General features: G+C 40.9%; 1 protein-coding gene across 3 annotated transcripts in view; it reads right to left on the reverse strand.

Annotated features, from left to right (window-relative positions):
- Positions 1-15,000, reverse strand: part of palm1a (paralemmin 1a) — a 28,873-nt gene that overhangs the window by 12,731 nt on the left and 1,142 nt on the right. For 2 of the 3 annotated variants that reach the window (XM_083558251.1, XM_083558250.1), the window contains exons 1-2: positions 12,739-13,070; positions 897-942 (exon numbers count right to left, since the gene is read on the reverse strand). In XM_083558251.1, coding sequence (XP_083414377.1) covers positions 897-941 — 45 coding nt within the window. In that variant the 5' untranslated portion in view covers position 942; positions 12,739-13,070. Of the gene's footprint in view, positions 1-896; positions 943-12,738; positions 13,107-15,000 lie in introns of those variants that run through there. The other variant, XM_083558249.1, reaches the window with a different exon arrangement.

Raw genomic sequence — 15,000 nt, forward strand, 5'->3', positions numbered from 1 at the left:
ACGGATGAAGACCTGCCTCTTACTAAAAACCATTGCGCTATAATTCCTCCCAACAGGGAGATTTAGGTTGGTGTTTTCCTGGGATTGAAACCGATTGATCCGCTTTTGATTTATTCATCGATCCAGACTCAAAGCACTTTTGTACGTCGCTCAGGATACGTGCGTCTGCTAAATGCCATAAATGTGAAATGTAAAAATCTCTGGGTACTTCCAGGAGCACGTGTATTTATACGGAGATCACACGTGACACTTTAAATGTTCACATACTGACTCCAGTCATCTGAAAACGTATGATTCATTTTTTTTCTAGGATTTTGTTTCACTTTGTGTGGATTCAGGATGTAAAATCCCAGTTACACAATAGAGAAAAGCTCAAAGGGGGGTGAATACTTATGTAAGCCACTGCCTCAACATACTACACCTGAACAGCTAATAAATTTTCCTTCTCACTACTGAACTACCACCAGAGTTCGGCTGAACTTTGTGTCCTTTTGGTTATTTCCTGAAACTCAGAGTCTGAGGAAGGGGAGTGAAGATGAGGATGGGGGTCTGTATGTATTTGTATACATTGTGGATTTGTGTTCCTGAACAAAACATCACATAAAGGAGCCAAAAACTCCACCTCACAGTCTGAAACGTGACTGAACACACACTCATATCAGGATAAGTAGAAACCCGGACACAAACGTGAACAACATGGAGGGTCAGGTCCAGAACGTCCTGTCATGATCAGTGAGGAGTTTAATTACTTAATTTATACACACACACACACACACACACACACACACACACACACACACACACACAGTATAAAGGGTGAATTGAGATTATTTCTAAGTATTATTTTTCCAAAAATGTTTAAATTATGAGGTCAAATAAATAAGCATCGTACTTACTGCTATAGCCTGGAGCCTTTCCTGCTGTGACAACGCCTCAGACATCCTGAGAGACAGAGAGAGAGAGAGAGAGAGAGAGAGAGAGAGAGAGATAGAGAGAGATAGAGAGAGATGAGATACATCTCGACAGAGAACAATGCAGTAAACTTTGTTGTTTTTTCTCTGCTGTGTCCGGAGATTCTGTACGTTTTTAGAAGAGGCCCAAGAATGGCTATGCATTTCAGTTCCTTCCTTTCTAATCCAGTTTCCAACACAATTACACACACACACACACACACACACACACACACACACACACACACACACACACACACACACACACACATTCATGATCACGCTTCCATTTCTGAGTCAAAAACTCAAAAACTGGAAGCATAATAATGAATTTGTGTGTGTGTGTGTGTGTGTGTGTGTGTGTGTTTGTGTGTGTGTGTGTGTGTGTGTGTGTGTGTGTGTGTGTGTGTGTGTGTGTGTGTAATTGTCAGGTGTGTATGCAATATGCAGTGTAGATGTTCATCCTCTCCAGTGTCCACAAAGCTTAACATCCTCTTTGTGAGTTGTTGTGGATTCGGAAAGCGGTGAGAAAGAACAACTTCTACGTTTCTTTGTTCCAACAAAGCGGCTGTAGTCTCCTGGAGAAGCAGCTCTTCTTCAACAGTTTGTGAAAGACTCATAATTGTGTCCTAATTTAGTGACTTGATGTTCAGTACTTCAGAAACACTGAGTCAAAGTCATTCAGAAGAAGACGACTGAAGGCACCTGCATTCATAACAACTAGTTTATAACTCATTAATCATTTGATTGTTAATAATATATTATGTGTCAGCAGTCGTTCATACGGTGGTCTGCAAAATGATGATCTAATAAACAGCTACTTCAATTATAACACAATATTTAGCAATTAAATATTTATTTATTAATCATTGGACGTCTATTTGAAAGCTGGCAGCCTGCAGGTTTCTGACCTTCACCACCTTCTTCCTTATGCATCAATTTTCTGTTCTGATCAACAAGTGTGAGCAAAATACTGAGTAGGAACCAATCAGAGGCCTCATTTTTATGATGTCATCATGTAGAACTTCTTACAAAGTATTTTACAGTGTTTTAAATCTACACAAATACAAAACACTAAAGTATTTTAATACAAAATATGAAGCATTTTCATCAACACTCTGAAATACAAATGACTGAATCCTGTTTTATATTTGAAATACATCATAAATACTGCACATCCCTGCAGACAGTTCAGCCAAGATGATCTGCTCCGTTAGAGAAAGACGAGAAACACAAGACAGAATGGAGAAAGACGAGTCCCTGTGAAAGTTCCACTGCAGAACCTTTGGTTAAATAGGTTGATGAAAAGTTTCATTCTGGGAAAATATTAAATTTCTCACAGCATTTCAGTAATAATAAAGCAGGTTCAACCAAAACATCTGCGGTTTCTGTTCACTGTATAAACATCCATTTGTCTCATTGCTGACTTCATGTTCTTTGGAGCTCATAATGCGACACCTGCGATCTTCATCCAGCCTTTAGGAAACGGGTTTGAAATGCAAATCAAGAGATACAAAAAAGAATTTGATGCTCATCTGAGAGGCTTCAATCAGCTCCAAAAAGACAAGTTTGCTTAACAAACATCAGCTCTTCCAAAAGAAGTCTTCTGTTCCTGAAGCATTTTACAAGTATTGGGACACCTGACTTTTCCAGACGTACGTGGTTCTTCTCCAAACTTCTACCACAAATTGTGTAGGACATCTTAAGATGCATGAAGTTTTTCACTTCAATTGAACTAGGAGACCCCCTTGAACCAGATCTGGTTTATGATGGGTGTGTGTGGAAGATCTTCTGCTTCTGATTCGAACCTTATTGAACATCTTTGGGATGAATGTGAACACTGACTGCACACCAGGCCTCATCACCTCACCTTCACCAGTGCCTGACTTTACTAACACACATCCTTGTGGGTGAATGAATTTCCACAAAATCTAGTGGAACATCTTCCCAGGAGACTGCAGCAAATTAAGACTGACTGTGGACTGGGATGTTAACAAGCGAATAGCATATATCTTATGGTCATGTGTCCACAAACTTTGGCCAATATAGTGTAACTTGCTAAGATGAACCTTTTTGAAGAACCTTTTAAAACTGAAGATCCTTCAAAGAGCAATTTTTTTTCTTCTTTTTTCTTTTCTGAGATGTTTATCCCTTTGGGTCCAACGATATTATATTCAAAGATAGAAGGACTTGTCCATTAAAATGACACATAGCTGTTTAGAAGAATTTGTTCAGCTAAGGTTTGGACGAGATCCACATCCATCTGTGGAAGAGGAGCATTTTTTTGGTCTTGGACTTTTCACTAAAATGAACTTAATTTCAATAAGAAATACTTAAAAATTCCAAATATATTTCACATCTTACATCCCTCCACCATCTTCTGTCTTTAAATGTGCTTAAACGCCTCCAGAGTCGCTCTGATGGACGCACCAATTCAGAAAGAGAAATGTTTGAAAGATGAGGAGAATTGAGATCTCATGAGGGTCATGAGGGAGTAGAGAAATGTGTGGATGCCCCAGCCTACGACACCCTGCAGTCTGACATGTGTTTCCCATCATAATCACTCCCCCAAACACACTCCCTCAACCCTCCAACATATAACACACACCACTTGTACAAACAGGAGAAAGAAGTGAATGAGTTTGGGGAGGATTGAGGCATCACACTGCTATTCTGGCAAAGCTGTGAGCAGGTCCTCCTTTTTAAAAAGCAGAGAGTAGAAGATCGTGCATCGCTCTTTCTACAGGAGGAAACTCGGCTCTGCAATCGAACAGCCCCTGAGTCGTGTGTAATAAGGTGTCAACTAGCAGCAAAATGCCAGGCCAAGATCATGTTTGTAGCTCCTGGTGCATTACATAAGCTTGTGCACACTCAGCACCTTTCACTGCTCGCTCCAGCCGGCATGACACGACAGGATGCAGCACAAAACACTGCGTCGGAATAACACACTGCTCTGCAGCAGAGAAAAATCGTCTGAGGAAACATGGTGTGTCTGAATTTCTGCACTGATACGTTCAGGGATAAAAGGTCAACATTGCTGTTACACAACGTGGCTCATGGGTGTACTCTGCATCTTGGACAGATTTAAGACACAAACAGCTGCAGGTTCGGGGATCATGTGTCCATCAGCAAACACACATTCCTGGCTTTCAAATGCTTATTAGCTAAAGCAGGGGTCTAGGGTTATTTCTCAGGTCAAAGACCCCTCGGGTGATAGAGACATGGGGCAGGGACCCCTGACACAAAATGTGTCCGACGTAGCCACTGATAATAAACCTGCCTATTACACCCGTGTTTTTTTTTTTTTTTTTTTTTTTTTTAACAAAAGATTATTTGTGATTTAACATTAATTGTCGGACCCCCTGCAGTACCACCACAGAGTGAAGACCCATAAGCATAAAAAAAAGTTCTGGCTGCTGATCCGGTCATTCAGTCCTCACAATACAATGAGTTTTTTTTTGATGTTTCCTGAAATAGCTATTTTTTATCGAATCTGTATTTGTACACGGATTATTTTAAAAGACATTAAGATTATATACATTAAGTTTTATGTTTTTTCTTGTTTTATACGTTCACCGACATCTTCATGACACAAAGTCTAAGAGATACAAAAAGTGATCATTTACACAAGTAACAGGTCAGATATGAAGCTCACAGGACGAAGAAAGTCCATGGACGTATAGTGCATCCTTATTAACTGCCTGGTCAGGGTTACAATGGTGTAAAGAAGGCTAGTACTCTGTTCACAATTTGAAGAAAAAAAACCCAGATCCTGAGATCTCTCGTAAGGAATTATGACCTTGAGTAATGTAGCTGAGGTTGAGGAACTGTCAGATCTTTGGATTTAACTCTAAATACAGATTTGTGTAGCAGATGTAGTTTACAGATTGCAGACAAACCGCATGTATTCAATATATATTAAGAACCTACTCTCACTTTCTCTCCATTTCACACCTTTGCAATCCGTACACCATGTACAAGATATGAGTCATGTTGAGTATTAGGAAGAGAAGCAGAGTGTTCAGCAGAAGATACGTCATGATGCCAGAATCACCTGCATTGATTAGCTCTGCATATGAACATTTGATTGCTATTTCCTCCAGCTGCACAAACCATGTCAGCGAGTTTCAGATCGCTTTGTCATCAGGGCATTAATATAGTTAAGCCTATAAAATATTCTCCTGGGTAATAAAGATCTAACCAGCAGAGTAATAAACCTTTATAAACGTTTTTACACCCAGCAGATCATGATGTAATCAAATTCTCATGACCCATAAAATTCTTTACACCTGAATTGTAAGATGCTCCCGGTAACAAATCCAGCCCTATTGTGTTGGAGCTTCACAGTGCGCTAGAACATTTCTATAAGAACTTATTAAGAGTATGGAATTGTTGAAAGTCTACTGTACCAAAACAGATTGAACTCCAAGATATATCTCAAAATGAGCTCATCCCCAAAACAGCATGATTATAATAGACTGCATGCACAGTCACAGGGAGCACCGACCTTCATAGGGTACCAAAAATATCATCCTGTGTACATCGGGAACTGTGCTCCTGTTAGGGGTCTCCACAGCAGATCATCCGTCTCCACACCACCCTATCCTCTACATCTGCCTCTTTCAAACCAACTACCTGCATGTCTTCCCTCACCACATCCATAAACCTCCTCCTTGATCTTCCTCTTTTCCTCCTTCCTGGTGGCTCCATCCTCAGCATTCTCCTACTGATATACCCCATGTCCCTCCTCTGCACATGTCCAAACCATCTCAATCTCACCTCCCTCACCTTGTCTCCAAAACGTCCTACATGCACTGTTCCTCTAATAAACTCATTTCTAATCCTGTCCATCGTCGTCACTCCCAACGAACATCTCAACATCTTCAGCTCTGCTACCTCCAGCTCCACCTCCTGTCTTTTACTCAATGCCACTGTCTCTAATCCATACAACATCTCAGGTCTCACCACAGTCCTATAAACTTTCCCTTTCACTCTCACAGATACTCTTCTATCACAAATCATTTGTTTTCTTACATCATAAGTAACTGTAATTAAAAAACAAAGAAATGAAGAGTATTTTTTTCAGGGGATAAATAATTCAATGGTAAGAATATGTTGGTTAGTTAATGCGTTTAAAGCCATTACTATGAACTAGGACCTCCTGCCATGGAATTAGTTCCTCCATTTGTGGAAGGTTGACCACGTTTCACGGGCCAGCCGAGTGAATGACCCCAGAGGCTCAGAGGTAAAATCGGTCCATCTGGAACTATTCATCAACAAAAAATATATATAGTTTAATGGCATTGATTTCTAACACTAAACACGGGGTTTTCTTCAGTAATAAATCACATCTTACACCAATTAACTTTCCATTGTTGGTCTGTTTTGTCAAAAGCAGGAAATGCAGGAATGCCAGGTATTTCTCCACTCTGTAAAATGAATAAAAAGAACTGATCTAAAACAGATGTTTTTACACTGCATTGAGAATGACTTGTGCTGGCTGGCCAATCTAAGCGTAACCTTCTTATTTCTTCCCTGCATTTTTTTCTGCTGCCTGGAGCATATTTTAGCGAGACGACTCGTCTGGGGGGCGTCTGATGGTTAGCAGGGCTGAGTAACGACGTCTGGCTTTGAAGATCCCCACATTTCTGGTGCAATCCTAAATTAAATTGAAATTGTGCCAAATATCAATCGCAATCAATCACTGGTAATCGTACATAATCGCTTTCACGTGTGCGAATATGTCCTGCATCTTGTCTGTGTTAAATGTCCGATGCATGAGACAAGACGGAGGCTTCTGAGATCTTAAATCACAGCAGGAACCGTCACACAGTCAGTGTTTTTGTCTTTATGTTTTACAAGAACTGGTTCAGCTCTTTAAACAGCCTCATTAACAGCAACATGGTGCGAGGACACTGAAAGCACCACCCATCTGATTCCCCTGTTGTGTGCCGGCTTGAAAATGTGGCCTCGAGTGTATTCCACATCTACAGTGTATGAAGAACAGCTCCACTCAAACAGCAGCTGATTCATGAGACGTGGGAAATGACAGTTGTTTTCAGTGGACTTGTCTCACAGAATTATTCGCAAATCGTTCACTGGAACTGCAGGTGACGATAAGCAGGAAACTCACCAAACGATGCTGGCCTTCAGAGCCGCACAACTGGAGCACATCTGCATTACATTGTGGAAAAAATTGAGATCGTACAAATGTTCCTCCAAATGTCACGATGAACAAGAAATAAATCTGAGTCATGTGACATTTTCTCCCAAAAAAGAGTCGAGAGCAATTTGGCACATTTGCTACATCCAAGTTATAAGATGAAAAGTACATGTGCTGAAGCAGAGGACGGATGTAGATGTTGGTTTTAGCAGCATACGCGTGTAAATGATTAATAAAAAGGAAAAGAAAAAAGAACTGCTGTTTCGTTTGTAAAGGCGAGCTCATATACAAGTGCTAATTAACAGTAAATGTGAATCAGGTATGAAGATCATGTGACATGACACGTGAGGATGCAGTGGCTGATGGGAAACGTGGTCTCTGAGCATAATCCTGGAAGTGACATTAGAGGATTTGGTTGTACATCGACGTCACCACCCTCAACCTGTTTATATTATAAATCAAGCAAAAAATATGCAGATGGTAGAATTTGTAGCTAATGTTAATGCTAGCTATTACTAGCCAGCTAGTGCAGTTAACCGTGTTTGCCTGTTTCATAGACCACAATTCTGCCACTAGAACCTTTTGTTTGTTTTTGTCACACGTCTAAAACGAGCTGTGTGGTTCTACAACTGGAATGTCAGAAGATTGAAGTGGAGTTTTACCAAAAACAGCTTTAATATCATCCTGTTGTGCATTCAGTGTGACTCCAGCGTTCTGCTTTGACGTCAAGCTGACAGCATCATCTGCCAAACTGGGCCTCAAGTTAAAGAGAAGAATGAGACTAAAGAGAATGAGAATTCAGACACTAAAAGCACATCAGAGCTTTTCTCTGTATGTGAGACAGCTTTACTATACTCTCCTAAGCTCTGGACTTCAATGCGCTGTTGCGGTTCTGCTCACGGTTCTTTCTTCTGACCCGTGTCTGCTGCCAGCTCCTGTAATCGGTGGTCCAAAAGTAAATTTGTCTCCATGGCACTGATCAATGTGCTTTTTTGAACATTTTTGCTCCTTCCACAGCAAAGCAGGTTGGCTATTTTCTTCCTGGCAAGTTCTGTAGCCATATCTGCTGCTCGCTTCACTCATGGTTCCTGTGGTGTGATGCCAGAAGACGGTGATGAATAAACAGCAATATTTTTACAGCCTTAAGACCTTCATACACACCAAAGATGATTCAGGATTCATTTTTATTCATTTGTTTGTTTGCTTTGTCATTATTTTGGGTGAAATTGATGCACTAGAAAATGTTTAAATTGTGAAATTAATATAATACGGAAAGTGAAATGTATTTAAACAGTGTCATAATTCAGCAAAATGATCTTCCATACGGCAGCGATGTGAGCAGGAGTGAGATATTCTCACTGAGCCTCACAGTGTCGTATTCACACCTCAGACCTCGACTCTCCCCATTCCCCAGGTTTCATTCACACATAATTTTACCTTCTAATAATAAAAGATCGTGTGGTGCCGTCGTGTACTTCATATGAACCACGTGAGGTGTGAATTGAGTAAACAGAGGCTACACGCTGCTGGAACTGATTCCTAGTTTGGTGCATGTGTGTGTGTTTAGCATTGGGTGTATTGGGCAGCTTGGGTCAGATGAATTAAAAATCTAAAACTGAAACTATATTTTATCGTGTCATTATTAAAAATATTAATAATTAGGACATCATCTCTATCACAACTTGGATTAGCGTTAAACACCGCAAAAAAGTATTGAATGATTTAACGATTAAAAGAGTATTTATACGAGTAATAAATAATAAATTCATATAAATCAATTTATATTTATAATAATAAAAAGACAATTATTCACTTTTTACACATGATTGCACAAAACCCCAAAGGCCAATCACATGCACTGCATCCCAGGTTATTTATGATCAGTCTATAGAGAAGAGAATGTCACATGACTCTGTGCACACGTTTCTCATGAGTAACATACAAGAACTATTTTCATTACTAGTGATTTTTTTTAGCGACTTGTGTCGGTGATCACCGTTCGTTTACGTGCAACAGCAGAACCTTGACCTTAATCACACAGTGTCAGAGAAGTTTTCAGTAAGACTTGTGTTTTTTGTCACATCCAGCATTCAGGAGTCATTATGACTGCAAAAGGCAATAACAAACTCACCCTGGGGCATCGATGAAAACACACCCCACCCGCTGGTTTATACCCCTGTTAAAGACTGCACATGCCCTTAAGCTCCACATTACAAAGTGACCCTGTGTCCCAGCACACAAAGTGAAGCAAAGACCAAACACAGTCATATATTCCCCTTCTGATTAAGAAACTAGACCATGAAAACCCATGCTGTCTCTGGGAGAAGTCAACCATGATGTCTGGACTGAGATATGAAACCATTACAAATAAAAGATCATGAAGATTGAGCTCATTGTTATACATCACTCCTTTATTAAACTTATCTAATGAAGCTTCTGAAATCTTAAAGGAACAATGATGTTTTCAGGGTCGTGGAATTTTTCTTTAACTCCATACACTGGCCTCATTTTAGTTTCTGGCTTCACTGTAACCTACATACACTCACCGTCCACTTTATTGGGAACAGCTGTACACCTGCATGTTCATGCATCTACCATTCGTGCTGAGGAAAAGCCGGACTGGCTGGAGCAGACAGGAGGACTGTGGACTGGCTGGAGCAGACAGGAGGACTGTGGACTGCATGGAGCAGACAGGAGGGCTGGAGCAGACAGGAGGACTGTGGACTGGCTGGAGCAGACAGGAGGACTGTGGACTGCATGGAGCAGACAGGAGGGCTGGAGCAGACAGGAGGCCTGTGGACTGGATGGAGCAGACAGTAGGCCTGTGGACTGCATGGAGCAGACAGGAGGGCTGGAGCACACAGGAGGCCTGTGGACTGGATGGAGCAGACAGGAGGCCTGTGGACTGGCTGGAGCAGAGAGGAGGCCTGTGGACTGGCTGAAGCAGACAGGAGGCCTGTCGTAGTTCTTTAGCATTCTTTACAACCATGGTGAGCAGAAAAGTATCCCAGATGACACATTTCACAGAACCTCAAAGCTGATGGGCTTCATGCAGAAGACCACATGATGTTTCAGAAATCTGAGGCTACAGTGAGCACAGGTTCACCAAAACCGGCACTTGGAGATGTATAATTGTAGTAAAAGTAAACTAAATGTTACATGATTAAATATGTAACAGCACAAAGTTGGATTAGTGCTTAATGGTTACTGATCAGAAGATTGTGAGTTCATGCACCACCAAACCCCCTCTCTCGGATCTTTAATCCTATCTTCTACAGGGATGCCGTATCTTTCACGGCTCACCCCAAATTACTAGCGAACGTTGATATTCGAATCAAAGAACAGCATTTCTGTACTTGTGACGGATAAAGAATTCTTCCTAAAACAGCAGGTTGTTTTATCTCCTTTAGAACCCACAAAAGCTACTTTCCGAGTTTTTCATTTTTCACACACGAGCGTGTTTTTGTAAATGTGTGAGCACTAATATGTAGAGAGCATGCTGAACTTGACATTTTTTTGTTTTGCTTTTCAGTTAAGTGGCCTTTCAGAGGGATTTGTCACAAAACTGCCCACTGAAGTGGAAGAATGCTGTCAGTTTCTATGGAGACCTCACCCACAAACCGTCCAAAAAAACGAGTCACAAAGCACGAGCAGGGAAACACGGGATCGCCATCAACTCAACTAATGGGAAAGAAATGACTCTATATCATTCGCTTGTACAATAAAAAAGAGTGATACAGAGGACAAATACATGACATCACCCAGGCTGTAATTGTGTTGGTCTAAAATCAGAAGTGATAAAAGCATCAATAGAAGATGAACATCTTGCATTTAGAAGTTCAAAAAAACGTTGCTGAATTGCTTCGAGCTGTTAAACAAACCTAAACGACGTGTGTTTTCTCACACGATTCTCTGTTAAAAGGTGTTTTTAGACATCCATCCTGCTCAGTAGTTGCTGTTTACTGGTCATTAGCTTCCATTATTAGTGCTTTTAGTTCAGTGCGAGTTTGATGTTGTTCTGAGCGTTCTCTTTAGGAACCGCAATAAACACACGTGTGTTTAATTCACTTTGTATTTAATGTGTTTACATAAAATATCCAGTCTTGCAGCTAATCGCATTGTTCACATATAGAAAGCATTTAACGGTCATAAGTCAAAGTGCTCCTGAGCAGAAAGAGAGGAAGAGGCTTTCAACTGAGAGTAAAAACACAGGCGAGGTATTGCCTTGAAGTTTCAAAGCAAAATCAATGTGGATCCGACCGAGATATGTTTAACAGCACTTAGGCTCAGTGACTCACACAAGGCTGTCACGTGGAGTAATGAACATCATTTCAACTCTATAATATCAGAACATTAGTCTGATCTCACAGAGCTTTTTTTTAAATGAAAATACAAGGTTCTACAGCAAGTTTCCCTCCAAGACGGCATTGTGAGTCCCTCGGGGAGATTGCAGAAGCCTGTAGAGAAATCTCCACTAATATAGCAGACGAGAGACTGTGTGAGCGTCTGTGTGAAAGGCCAAACACTTTTACCCTCGAACAGTTGCTTCAGGAATCTCAGCAAAAGCCCTGCCCATATCAGATAGCGCATGCCTCCCCATTAGCCATGGGAACACTCAACGTTGTGTCTGATTTCCCTGCTGCTTTCTCAGAGCCTCACAGTTATTTGGCCAACAATAGACCACACAGATCATGTGCAGGTTGCAAACTGCAGCTCTCGCTTCTCTTTATGGCATGGAATATTGAAGGTCTGTGCACTTTCCAAGTTTAACCAGCAGATTTATTTTAGATATTCATTCAAATTTTCGTCTGATCTTTTGCAGAAGGTGGGATGACATTTTCCCCACTGTAACTGTGCAGACAGTATAGAGGGACACGCCTGCACCAAGGCAGCCATGACCATGCTGATAGAATCATGAGGAGATACTTGATACTGAAGAGACACTTCACATCATGAAACCTGTTCATTTTGCAAACATGCTCGTTCACATCGGAGACGCGCGTGTCCGCGGATTGCGTGCATTACGCGCATTACGCGCAAAAGCAAACGCCCGCGCGCCGTTATTCCATCCTGCACACCGCAAAATAATAATAATAATCCCAATATACCGCGGTGGATCGGTTGTATTACTGGCCCCTGGTTGTGCAGGATGCACGCATTGGAATCAGGAAATCAAATGATATAAATCGCGAAAGAAAAAAAAAAAACCTCGGCTGTTTTATTATAAGGCCCTGAGCTCAACCGCGTGTGCGCGCGCGCGCATCTGCATCATCGCATCTGGGCGCATTTTTTCAATCTGGACAAACAAAAAAATCCTTTTCACGGACATGCAAAATCGAAATATGACAAATAAGACTAACAGTTGTTTTGTTGTTGTTCTTTCAGCTTAACAAATATCCACATGCAGAGCTGCACAGCTGGAACTGAGAACATCACGGAGGAGAACATAAAGCGCAAAATCTGCAGGTGTGGCATGGGAAAGGAATTTCATTGGAAATGATTTAAAAGGTGCCAAGAAGAGATGTGTGCATGCAAAAGATATCATAATAATAACAACAACAACAACAACAACAACAATAATAATAATAATAATAATAATAATAATAATAATAAGGGGATCTTTACGCTGCAGTGTGGAAATGCGTCCCCCAGGTACAGTCCGCGTGTTGCTGTGGCTTTAACTGGTGCGGTTTCTTCTGTTTCTTTTCTGAAATGCTCTACCACATCAACGTGACTCTGGATCTCCTCTCCGTCTTCTGTGTGTCTGCTGCACTGCCTCAGCAGCCTGGTCAGATCTTCAAATCTCAGCACAGCCGAAATCAGATGATTCCGTGTCCAGAGCTTCTCATTGCCTAGTCCAGTTTGTCCTGTCCCCTTGTGTCGGGGTGTGAGGACTTCAGGGTGGATGGATTTTTCAGGCTATTTTCATCCGCCCAGGTGCTAAAAGGAGAGCTTCAGCTTTAGCGCCCCCTCGTGGCCTTCTCAGAGAAAACCTTAGACACATTCAGAGTGATTCTGGTTTAAAACACAGCTCATACTCATTCGAAGACATGATCAAGCATAATCTAGTTTTACACAATCATGTTATGCATTATTACCTAAATATAATCGAGCTATACAAGAGCGAGCTACGCATGATCTAATAAACAAATTCAACTCTTCACACCTGAATCAATCCACCTCTTAATGCCATCATTGTGACGCCACGTCTATAGAAACCATCAATATTATAGAGAAACGCAGTAAACAGCGAGAACGAATGTCATCACTAAAACAAGAAACACACTTCGACACCTCTCCTTTCACTGTAGCCGCAGCTGCACCTCCTGCATACATCATCTCCACCAGAAGCATCGATATCAACCTCATAAAAAAGTCCCCTCAAGGTTTCAGTGCATTTCTGTGCTTTTTTTTTTCTGTGGGGTTTGAAATAAAGGCGAATTGTATGTATTTGTGCAAACTGTTTGGACCTTTCCTCGTCACGTCCAGATTATTTAAAAAAATCCGTATTGTAAATGTCCTTGTAGGTACAGGTGACCAAATCAGGTTCTTCTGCTCTGGGATGGAAATAAAAAGTATAATAGATCCACACTAATATAAGTGAGATTGTGCAGTTTTGTTACAGATGCAGGTTGTGAGCTCTGACTAGTGCGCTCTCTGACCTTCCAGTCAAAGGACGTAAAAAATGCTGACATGTTTGGATGCATTCCAGTTGGCCTCGAGGAAAGCAAGTTGCAATCTGATTGGGTAATACAGCAACAGCTTTAAGCAACATGGAGTTTATGCTAAAAAAAAAAGGCCACAGCGTCGACTCTGCTGACATTTGATCCCGGAAACACATCATGTGACGACTGAAATCTGATAGAAACAACAACATGTACAGGTGCTGCTGCTCTTTTGCTTTCTATGAAATAGAGAGAATAGACTACTGGGAATAATTTAATACATATTTTTAGACAAAAATTTATGAAACCATAAGTCAGAGATTCAGATAATGTAAGCCATGTTTTTCTATAAAGGTAGTTTTAGACTGTTGCATCTTCTTTCCATTAATAACAGAAGCTGGTTATTACATCCAGGCCTCAATTAAGACTAATTGTATCATAAGTCATTAATATGAATCAATGCCTGAGCTAAAATATGTGCTCCAGGGCCAAAAACCTTAAACCTTGTATTTTAGAGAATCATTTCGAGGAGGTTGCCAGATTGGGCAGCTCCTAAAGGGTTTCTTGCACAGTTAGAAGTTCTTCATTTGAAAGAGGTTTCACTTGAATTTCCAGTCCACTAAAGAAATAGTTGTAAAGCTCTACATCACGATTAAGAGTTTCTGCTTAAGGCCTAAGAACTAAATCTGACAGTGTAGACTGAGGAGCTGCAGTTTCAGTCCTTATTATAAATTAGACTTGGTGTTAAAGCAGAGTTTAGTGAAGCAGTCAGTCAGAATGAAATAGTGTGTGCACAGTGACATCTAGTGGCAAGTCTATAGAAGTACATCAGTGAGAAAAGAAGGGCGTTATCCTGCTTTAGTGCTGTAGATTAGAGCTGATAGATGGTGCTGTGTTTTTATTTCTCCAAACATGATTCATCAGACCTTTCCAAAGAAAAGCCTTCCTCTGTTGATTAGGAGTGATAGCTCAGTGGTTGGGCTTTGGGCTCTAATCAGAAGGTTGTAACTTGCCAAGGTTTGGTCCTGAAGCAAGATCTTGAACCCCAGCTGAAAGTCAGATACTTGAACCCCAGCTGTACTTGGATACAAGCATCAGATATCTGAGCAAATTTACCATTTAAATATTCTTCCAGAAAACCCTTAAATGTAATAATAGAGCTAACATTTTCCCACTAGTGCAGCTTATTGATGGAGGGAACTATTGATCACACCACCACTAT

The sequence above is a fragment of the Silurus aristotelis genome (genome assembly GCF_946808225.1).
Source record: "Silurus aristotelis genome assembly, chromosome: 13".
Taxonomy (NCBI): Eukaryota; Metazoa; Chordata; class Actinopteri; order Siluriformes; family Siluridae; genus Silurus; species Silurus aristotelis.